At 37.1% G+C, this 10516-nt stretch overlaps 2 protein-coding genes across 3 annotated transcripts; both read right to left on the bottom strand.

Moving 5' to 3' along the window:
* Positions 1 to 1932: 1932 nt before the first annotated feature.
* LOC102702396 lies at positions 1933 to 2631 on the bottom strand. The gene is made up of 3 exons (XM_006658401.3): positions 2495 to 2631; positions 2286 to 2374; positions 1933 to 2178 (listed from the first exon to the last, which is right to left on the bottom strand). Exons 1-3 carry the CDS (start codon positions 2552 to 2554, stop codon positions 2025 to 2027), a joined length of 303 nt encoding a protein of 100 aa, XP_006658464.1. The 5' UTR covers positions 2555 to 2631; the 3' UTR covers positions 1933 to 2024.
* Positions 2632 to 5204: 2573 nt separating this feature from the next.
* LOC102702117 lies at positions 5205 to 8180 on the bottom strand. 2 transcript variants are annotated; one of them, XM_015839369.1, is made up of 4 exons: positions 8037 to 8180; positions 7607 to 7695; positions 5499 to 5675; positions 5205 to 5422 (listed from the first exon to the last, which is right to left on the bottom strand). In XM_015839369.1, the coding sequence occupies exons 1-3, from the start codon at positions 8061 to 8063 to the stop codon at positions 5531 to 5533; spliced, it is 261 nt and encodes an 86-aa protein (XP_015694855.1). In that variant the 5' UTR covers positions 8064 to 8180; the 3' UTR covers positions 5205 to 5422; positions 5499 to 5530. The 2 variants fall into 2 exon arrangements, with proteins under 2 accessions (XP_015694855.1, XP_006658463.1); XM_006658400.2 differs by having other exon boundaries at positions 5205 to 5675.
* Between the last annotated feature and the right edge of the window lie 2336 nt (positions 8181 to 10516).

Raw genomic sequence — 10516 nt, 5'->3', positions numbered from 1 at the left:
AGATTAAATCATTATGTGCTTATACTTTCAACACTTAGGACACCATTTCCTTTACGCATAAGTACAGTACATGGTATACCTCATATTTAGGTATCCCACGGTTAATAAATTAGAATTGATAGTCACTCTATCAATCATCAGCTATAGCTTATTATAAATAAACATAAACTTGCCTTAACAATCAAACAACTTAATTTAATTTGATATCGAACTAAACCAAGACAATATAAGCTTATACTTAAGCAAGTTTGACAAAAAGCCCTAGCAAAACTAAACTTAGCTATCAATCTAACGAGTCATTGACTAGAGTATGCGTAGCGACAAGATAACCCATCAGCTAAAATCCCGACGAAGCAAAGGGTATGATAAAATAGTTTGATAAGATTTGTTTGTTCAAAATAACCCTATAGATCATATTTAACCGAGACGGTAGAAGATTAGGAATAACAAACATCAGTTATCAAACCAAATTGAAATACCAAAGTGATTGATCAACACAATACAAGAAATAGATACAACTTATATCAAGATAGAAAGGTTAACAAGCAACAACATAGTCTTCGATCACAATATTGGACTGAACCAAAGAAACTCTTGATTTCAATACAACCAATATATACCGAGCACTTACCAACGTGTTGGAGGTCGAACTTAATCAATGTAGCCAAGCCGAGAGCTCGCTGCGACAAAAGCTATGAACTCTTGATTTTTTTAATAACTATTTTACCAATTAAATATCCCATTTAATATAAATTGTTTCAAAATGCCTAACTAACTAAACTTGTGTTGTCAGTGATGGAGCGGATGTCAATGCCTTACTTGGAGATATAGGTGGAGACATTTAGGCCCGGTTTAGTTCGCAAAAACATCACATCGAATCTTTGAAGACCTAAATGAAGCATTAAATATACATGAACATTAAAACTAATTACACAGTTATGTGGGAAATCGTGAGACGAATCTTTTAAGCCTAATTAGGACGTGATTAGTTATAAGTGCTACAGTAACAAACATGTGCTAATGATGAATTAATTAGACTCAAAAGATTCGTCTCGCAGTTTCCACGTAGATTCTGAAATTTGTTTTGTAATTAGACTACGTTTAATACTTCAAATATGTGTTCAAAAACTTGATGTGATGTTTTTTCAAAAAAATAAGCGAACTAAACATGGCCTCAGGGGGTGTTTAGTTAGAGAAATGAAAATCTTTGGGTATCACATTAGATGTTTGATCGGATGTCGGAAGGGGTTTTTGGACACGAATAAAAAAACGAATTTCATAGCCTAGAAACCGCGAGACGAATCTTTTGAGCCTAATTAATCCGTCATTAGTGCATGTGGGTCACTGTAGCACTTATGCCTAATCATGGACTAATTATGCTTAAAAGGTTCGTCTCGCGATTTCTCACATAACTATGCAATTAGTTTTTCGTTTCATCTGCTAAGCGGTGGCTCAATGGCCTTGGAGATTGAAGATATAGACACGACAAACATGGGGAGAGGGAAAGAAGATGTGGAGATAGAAAGAAGATGTGGATCTAGGAGGTGAGGGAGGGCTGACTAGTTCATTCTGATCGTAAAAATGGATGTATTTATGTATTTGGATATTTTAAGTGGTTCGTATCTGAAAAAATAAGGGGTCCGCCCGCAAAATTATGTTAGTGCGTTTGTAAAAGAAAAAAAAAGAGTGGGAGTGTCCAGTCCACGAAAACTATTTTCGTAGTAGCGTCGTATATTAGACGAAACAGTTTGTCAAACATACAAAAGCACAGGACGTACGCAGATGCAAATGGTATACGGCAACTCAATGCAAGGTTAACTTCCCGTCAATATCAAAAAGTTCAAAACTGCATACGCATATATGTCTGATGATTATTATTACCGAAATATATCTTGTATAATAATCAAAATAATAAGATTCGACTAATTAGCGAGTCGAAACACGAATCGAAATTCCGGCAAAACGCTGGCAACCAATCCAGCGGCGACGACGGCACACGTACGTCTCCTCCTCGTCGTCGTCGTCTAGTACTTGGGTGGGTCGGCGAAGAAGCTGTTGATGGAGGGCATGATCTCCGGGCGCCTCCCGTCGATGAACTTCCTGAAGCCGTGCTGCGAGTAGCGCCGCCCCTCGTCGAAGTTCTCCAGCACTCCCGCGGCCCTCTTCTCCTTCAACACCCTACACATATACACACAGATCCATCAGATCGGCGTTTCAAACGATCGATTCAGGCGGCCTATATACAATTAAGCTCCGATGAGAAGGAGAAGCAGATCGACGCTCACCTAACTTCGGGGTTGCCGGTGATGTTGCGCACGAGCTGGCCGACGCAGATGGAGACGGCCACGCCGGTGGCGAGGAAGAGCGGGTACACCTATACCACGCCGGAAGAAACAAATAGATCTCGTTGTTCAGATTGGAAAGCTAACAGATTCGACCGCGAGCAACGGATCGAGGGCGGAGGGACGCGACGCGCGTGCGTGTACATACATACCTCGGGGCGGATCCATCGCTTCCATGCGGCGGAGGATGAGGACGCGGCGGCGGCGGCCATTGCTGCTTCCTTGCTTTTCTTCTTCTTCTTGCGAAGCAAGTTTAGGCAAAGGGGAGAGAGAGACTTCCGAATTTTCGGCGAAGCGCGTCGGGTCGCTCGCTGGCGGCTTTATATAGGCGGCGCGGGGGAGTGGGGACCACCGGGGGGGGGTTCGGTTCGTCTCCGGTGGGACCCGACCCGCCGACCCCGGCGTATCGTATTCGTATGGCTCGCGCGGAGTTCGTACGCGTGACGGCGCGTGTGCACTGCGAAACGAACGAGCGAACGAACAGCATGGAAGATACGCGGGTGGGTGGGGACGTGGGGTGGGGGTTTCTTTCACGTGCCGGAACTGATCAACCGATGGTTTGTTGGATGGAGGCGGTGGAGAAAAGAAACGAGTAGTACAGCACGCAAAGGGGGAGGGGATCGCCCGAATCTGCCGGAGGAATAAACAAAAGTACCTTGGGATATGCTGCCAGTATGCCACCACAATCAAGGTGATTACTGTTTTTATTATTTGATGAGAAAAACAACTTTGCCTTGAGTTTTTATTTTGAACTAATTATATACCACCGAGTGGGTCTTTAATCCTATGCAACAACCCTGGCCCACAAAGTTTAGACCTATCTTGTAGGTATGGGAATGTTAGGGTTTGAGTCTAAAGTTTGGGGTAATAAATTTATTTTTAGTTCTTTATCATATCGAATGTTTGGATGTTTATTATAAATAGTAAACGTAGACTATTAATAAAACTCATCCATAATCTTGGACTAATTCACGAGACGAATTTATTGAGCCTAATTAATCGATGATTAGCCTATGTGGTGCTACAGTAAACATTCTCTAATTATGGATTAATTAGGCTTAAAAAATTCGTCTCGTGGATTACCACTCATTTATGAAATTAGTTTTTTTATTAGTCTATGTTTAATACTTCAAATTAGTGTCCAAACATCCGATGTGATATGGGACTAAAAAGTTTAGCCCCATCTAACCAACCCCTTACTACTCCGTCCCAAAATAAATGAATTTGTGAGTTTTCTGTGTTGAGCATTTGACCATTATTTTATTTAAAAAATTTATTAAAAAATTGTTGAACGTAAAGTACTATTCATGTTTTATCATGTAATAACAATAAAAATATTAATCATAAAAAATTTCAAATAAGACGAATAGTCAAAAATCCTATCCAAAAACTCATAAATTTATTTATTTTTGGATGGATGTTGTATGTTATTCCCATATTATTTCTCTGGGAACATATTTTCTGAATTGGTAAATGATTCCTTTTATTTTATAAAATTCATAATCTTAATTTTTAAATATATTTTTAACTTTATAGTAGTTAATTTAATTATTTATGTCATAAAATCAAATATTTTTATCATCAAAAGAACATACTTGTATGTAATGGGTTTCCAGCTTGGACACCATTCTAAAATTCTCCTACGTATGTTTCATAATGTAACATGTTTGACTTTCTATTTATAACGTTTGATCATTCGTCTGATTGAAAATTTTAATACAAATATAAAAAATAACAAGTCATGCTTAAAGTTCTTTTATAATAAAGAAAATCGAAAGCAAAATAAATGATATTTTCATAGTTTTTGAATAAAACAAATGGTTAAACATTGCAAGCAAAAAAGTCAAATATCTTATATTATGAAACGGAGAAAATATTATTTTATTTATCATCTTTCTTTTGAAATCTAATAAAAAAATGATGAATTCATGGCCTTTTGGCAAGACTGGTCCTAACTTTGGGGAGGTAAGTAGCAGGTCAAATTACCCTGTGCTTTGATAACCTCCTGCGTATGCACACCGTTTGTTTTTTATGAGCGCTGTTACTGCTCCTACTTTATTTCCTACTACCATATTTAAAGAAACACATGAAAAAGATCCTAAAATATGTGTGGTGGGGTGGCCGAGGAAAACTTGGCAACCTCTCAAATGTCCAGCCTGGTCAGAAAGGTGTTCGTTCGCTGACTAAACTAAGGGAAGAGACAACACATGCTTATATTCTAAGAGCGGGTATAGTAACAGGCTATAAGCTAGCTATAAGCATATTTTAAAAAGATAAGAGAAAAGAGAAGGAAGGTGAGCTACTAACTTATAGCCAGCTACACCCGGGCTCCAAGACAAAAATATGTGTATGACATGTGGGACCATGTATTAATGGTGAGTATTGTATGAATCGGCTATTAAATTGGCTATAAAGAAATTAGAGCCAGTAGTTGACTCTACTATTGAACTTATTGAAATTACTCTAATAAACCACGGACTCACACCACCCAACTTGGCCTCGAGAACATGTCATGTGTCTATCATGCATTCATGCATCTGTTGTGTGTAGAGGAGGAAAATAGATTTGACCCTTTTGTGCATGCATGTGGCCAGTCTAGCTCCAAACAATATGCTGACCGCTCCGGACAAGAGAGACATGAGCAGAGGTAAAATAAACATGTTATATGTATAGTCGCATTTGATATACGGTTAGATAACTCGTACCAAAAATATATCGATGGATTAATATATGATTAATTATTTATTTATTATAGAAACTTAAAAAATAGATTAATATGATTTTTAAATAACTTCCATGTATTTTTTCAGTTTAAGAAACGTGTGCATGAAAAACAAGAGAATCTGGTTTAGATAACCGATGAAAAGAACACGGTATTTTGGAGTACCATATATGTATTGAATAGTACCATCATCATACAGCGTGGAAACCGGCCAGCTGTGTAAACAGCTGAACACAACAAGTTTAAACAGATATCACTTTTTTTTTTCGAAAAAGAGGGAGAAGGAAACACATTGATAGAAGTACCATATATGGACAGATAAATTAATAGAGCAAGAAATCCCAGACTGGGGAATGACCTATTGTTGATTAATTCATCCGGTCAGTATTAATAGGCATTGTGAGAAGGCTCAGGATTAATAAATGAATATGTACCCAAATTATGCGTTGCTGTCCGTCCAAGGCGTCTACTTGGGCGAGGGGTCGTTGTCCAAGACGTGCATGTAGTCCCGGCGCTTGGAGAGCCAGAACCTCCTCACGCCGTGCTGGGAGTACCTCTTCCCCTCATCAAAGTTCTCCAGCACGCCCGCCGCCCTCTTCTCCTTCGTCACCCTGTTTCAGTGTGCCATATTTATCACCTTTTTTTTATATAGGTTGTCCAATTCGTACATATATCAAACAAATACGTAGGCCCGGTTTAGTTTTTAATTTTTTCCCAAAAACATCACATCGAATCTTTGGACATCTAAATAAAGCATTAAATATACATGAACACTAAAGCTAATTACACAGTTATGGAGGAAATCGTAAAACAAATCATTTTAGCCTAATTAGAACGTGATTAGCTATTGCTACAGTAACCAACATGTGCTAATGACAGATTAGTTAGACTCAAAAGATTCGTCTCGCGGTTTTCGGGCAGAATCTGAAATTTATTTTGTAATTAGACTACGTTTAATATTTTAAATGTGTGTCTAAATATTTGATGTGATGTTTTTTAAATTTTTTTTGCAAACTAAACAATGCCTTAAAAATTTTGAAGATGGAAAAATTCTGCGTGCATAGAATTTTGATACAAAGAATCTATTGAGCCCTATAAATCAAAATTTGGAGATGATTTGATATGCTTTTAGACCTTAACTTACAGTGTAGCCCGTGAGTCGTAACTGATCGTAGCTAGATTCTTTGTATACGTATCGATATGAATATGATAACCAAAAGTATGTCCTTACTAATTACTAATAAGTGACTTTTTTCGTTTTTCTCTCTCTTCGCATGAGTTTTTCTTTGTGTATTTTTATATACATGGGCATTGAGCTGAGAGTTTTTTTTAATGTCCTAGGTGCATCCGGACCATCCTCTGGCTTGTTCCATCCATCCGCTTACAATGATATAATAATATATTTTTTAGAATTGGGAAACCATCTAAAAGATACGGATTTGTTTGTTGGCTAAAAGACTAAATGTTCTTAGCGATGATTGTTTAACTTATTTAAGTAAAAAGCCAATCGGCATATTTTCATAAAAGTTATTTTGTGAATAAAAAAATATATTAGTATTCTTAATGATCTAAAAATCAAGGTTGAAAAATAATCTACGATGAAAAAGTTCTAAAATCTACCTCAAACCTCATATTTAAGGTTTAAAATTTAAATTTTGACTTATAAGTATAAATAGAGTCGAAAAGATGGAAGTCGTTACACAGTTTTAAAACTTAACCCTTCCAATATCTTACTTTTATACTCGACCTTTTGACCATGCCATATCGACTTAGCAGGACAACACTACGAACTATATTTATTTTTAAAATCAAAGGCAATCTGAAAGATTGGAAAGTTTAATATGAGCAGAATTGGTAATTAGGCATACCAGGTAGGTACTTTTATAGCCAGCTAGTCAAAGGAAATTTGGCTACTGCTAGATGAGCTTTAATTGCTTGATATTTGGCCATAGCTATATTGAAATTAAATGATATACCAGTACAGGTGAAATTAAATGTGATATATTCTGGCTACAGGTGAAATTAAATGTATTACCCTGGTATAATTAAATGCATTCTGCATTATAAATCTTGGTTCATTGTTGCAGAATACCCCCCACGAAGTTTGGATATTTACCATTTCTGATTGATTTTTTAGAGGGAAACTTTTCATAACACATGGTACCACGGAATTTTTTATGAACAAATTGGGCCAACGTGACTACTATATGGCTATCGTCTTATTGGATTATATACAATATGAGTCTGGAGATAAACTGGGCAAAGATTTTAAGAAAAAAAATCAAGCCCAAACATGAACGTGTGGATTTTCGAAGAATAAGTATAAATAAATATTCAAGAATTCAAGAACCGTTCATATATGGATGGAGTTCGGACGAGAAACATGTATGGTATATCATGCAGAAATAGTAGTACTATCTCGGTCATGTTTGTTTAACGTTCTGAAAAAAACACTTTGACTTGTTTTATTAGTAATTTCTTGATCCTAAACGTCATTTAATTGTCCGGAGGGAGTAACATTCAGAACAAATATTTCGTATACCTCACTTCCGGATTGGTGGTGATGTTGCGCACCAACTGCATCGCGCAGATCCCCACGGCCACGCCGGTGGTCACGAACAGCGGGTACACCTACACATACATAAAGCATATACATGTGTACGATCAGTTTATCATTGGAGACACCATCAGTTCTTCTTGATTATTTGTTAGATCTTGGTCCTGCATTTCAGCTCATGCATCCTCGATCACATCAAACGCATCTCCAATTTAAAAAGGAAGATGGAGGAGGTGTTGAGTGTTTTATCTTTCGCATTTTGTTGAAATATACCAATTAAACGGAGTGCAAATTAGGTTGACATATACACACCAAAATTTAAACTGCAACCTGATCTGATTGCCAAATGCTTATTGGAGATATATAAATGAAGAATGAGAATGCAGAAATGGAGAATGATATTGATGTGATCTACCTCAGGACGGATCCATCGAGAAGCCATTGGCTGATTTCGTTTTGTTTGTGTTGTTTACTTGTTTTTCTTCGCAATGGAGATCAGATCAGATCACCGTGAGAAAACAATAGTAGGTATCGTAAATTTTAACCATTGGCTCTCCTGGGAACAAGGATTATCTTTCTATGGTCATACTATTAATATCCATCGGGTTAATTAGGGACATTTTCTTTGAGCCAGGAACATTGTTTTGAGGCCTTCTATTTTTTTTTCTTTTAGGGTATACAAAAGCCCAGGCAATGCAATAATGTGAAGAAACTATAGTGAGAGATCTATAGTATTGCTTGGCTCCCTGTTTGATTGACAGTGGTGGCAAAAACAAAATATGACATATACATAGGTTTCCTGCATTATATATTTATTTTCCATGCCTCATCAGGTGCAACTTCCCTATTAGCACATATGTGAAATAAGTATAAGCAGGTAGTCTATGATCAGTTACATTTCTTACATTGCAAAGTATTGACACCATTGTTGTCATGCTATGTGACTGAATGCTGTCACTTGGAGTTGTATATATGTCATGGGGACCTTTCCAGACACTATATAAGCATGTAAGTGGGGCTGGCCCGCCAACTCATTTATAGGTCAATGAAGCGGGTAACCTGGTGGCTACCCGCTTAATTGACATATAAGCGGGTTCGCGGGCTGGGCCATTTACACCCCTACCGGACACCATCCATTTTGTTTCTGTATTACATAAGGCTTCATACAAATGAAGGAACACATAAATCTTGTATGCCAGCTTCTCGCTCTCTTCCCCTTTTGATCAACTCCATGCTGTTCTTCTCTTTTGATTATGAAATCATTTGAATAATGATTCTTAGAAAAAAGACATTCCAGAAAAAAGTTCACATGGTCAAAAGTGGAATTAAGTTTTGCATAGATGTATATATGAAAAACAATGCAATCATATCGACCATCCCTAAGGAAAAAAAAATAAAACAGTGATAGTTAAGAGTGACCACTTCACATGTTCTTATGTGACTAATGTGCTTGATTGGTGTGTAGTATCAAAGTACGTTTGAGAAGAGAAGATTGGGTGTTCACAATATGTAGTGAGCAGGTAATTGTAACATATAGGGTGTTCACAATAATTCCACGCACCTACATCCATTTCAATCAACCATCCACACAAACTAATTTGTGACTTCTATTGTGTTCTTGCATTTTCTCACTGGATATGCCATCTTTCTTGAAGTGTACAAGTAGCAAACAATCAATCATGTAATTTTATGTAAAATTGCCATTTTATAAAAAAATATTTGAAACATAGTATGTAGATTTGCAAGCGTGTGGGATGGAGATTTGACTCGATAGCGTCGTACCCCTAGATTTCATCGAAGTCTCCTCACATCACATATACAATAGGGCCATGCACTCCCCTCACATGCACAAATGTTCCAATAGTTTTGGGCCAATCAAGGCTTGGATTGTAATTTTGGCTGGGCTAGCCATGGCTTGGTTGGGTTATGATACGGGCTTATGTTGATGAAGAAAAGGAGATTGCCCCATTTTAGGCTGGTCTCTCTCTTTTTTAAAAAAAGGCTTTCTTGCTTTTACATCTTAATACATGTTTTTGTCATGATGCTTTAAGATGCACAAAATATATAACATATCAAGGATAGGGTGGAAGTATCATAATAGATACATGACACATATGAGGAATCACATATGATATCACGTAAGTATCAAGTATCATCTTTGGTACCACATAAGTATCATAATTATAGGTGAGACTTTAAAGGTAACATGTTTCCAACATAACAATATATATTTGAAAACCATGATGTATACATGATACCTTGGAAGTTTCAAGAATCATATACATGATACCATGCTGATATCATATATAATTAATAACACGGTATCATATATGTGCACGCACACATTTAATAGTCTAGTTCCTCTCCTTTATCGGTCCATGCAACCCAACTACATAGCACTCACTAAGATGACGCATATGGCCCAATATAGATGTGGACCATACAAATAGACCTGAGTTGGCATACGCATGCATAGATAGACACCATCACGAGAGGATGACGTATGCCCTGCGCGCGGGTGGGAGTCATCGATAGGGATGCTTCATGCATGAAGGATATACCATGCAATGGTATACCATCGACTAGCAACCCCTAAACAATTATTATTGAGATCATGATCTGACCTGGATATTTTACTTGTCACACTCGGAGTTTTGTCCTAAGCCTAAATTCGTAAAGGAAATTCGTAAATAATAATTGGCTTAATTAACTCAGGAAAAAAATCCCTCTAAAGAAATTAATTTAATTAAATCGAGTTTCGCAAATCGATTAACAGGATTTAAACTCAAATTGCAAAAGTATTAAATTTGGCCAAACAAATTAATTTAAAATTCGGCAAAAGTGGGGCTTTCTTTTTCCCTTCTTTTTCCTTTCTTTTTCCCTCCCTTCTCAAAT

The sequence above is a fragment of the Oryza brachyantha genome, chromosome 7, assembly GCF_000231095.2.
Source record: "Oryza brachyantha chromosome 7, ObraRS2, whole genome shotgun sequence".
In the NCBI taxonomy this organism is placed as follows: domain Eukaryota; kingdom Viridiplantae; phylum Streptophyta; class Magnoliopsida; order Poales; family Poaceae; genus Oryza; species Oryza brachyantha.
Note: the sequence above shows the minus strand (reverse complement) of the source record. Positions and strands in the feature narration are given on the sequence as shown.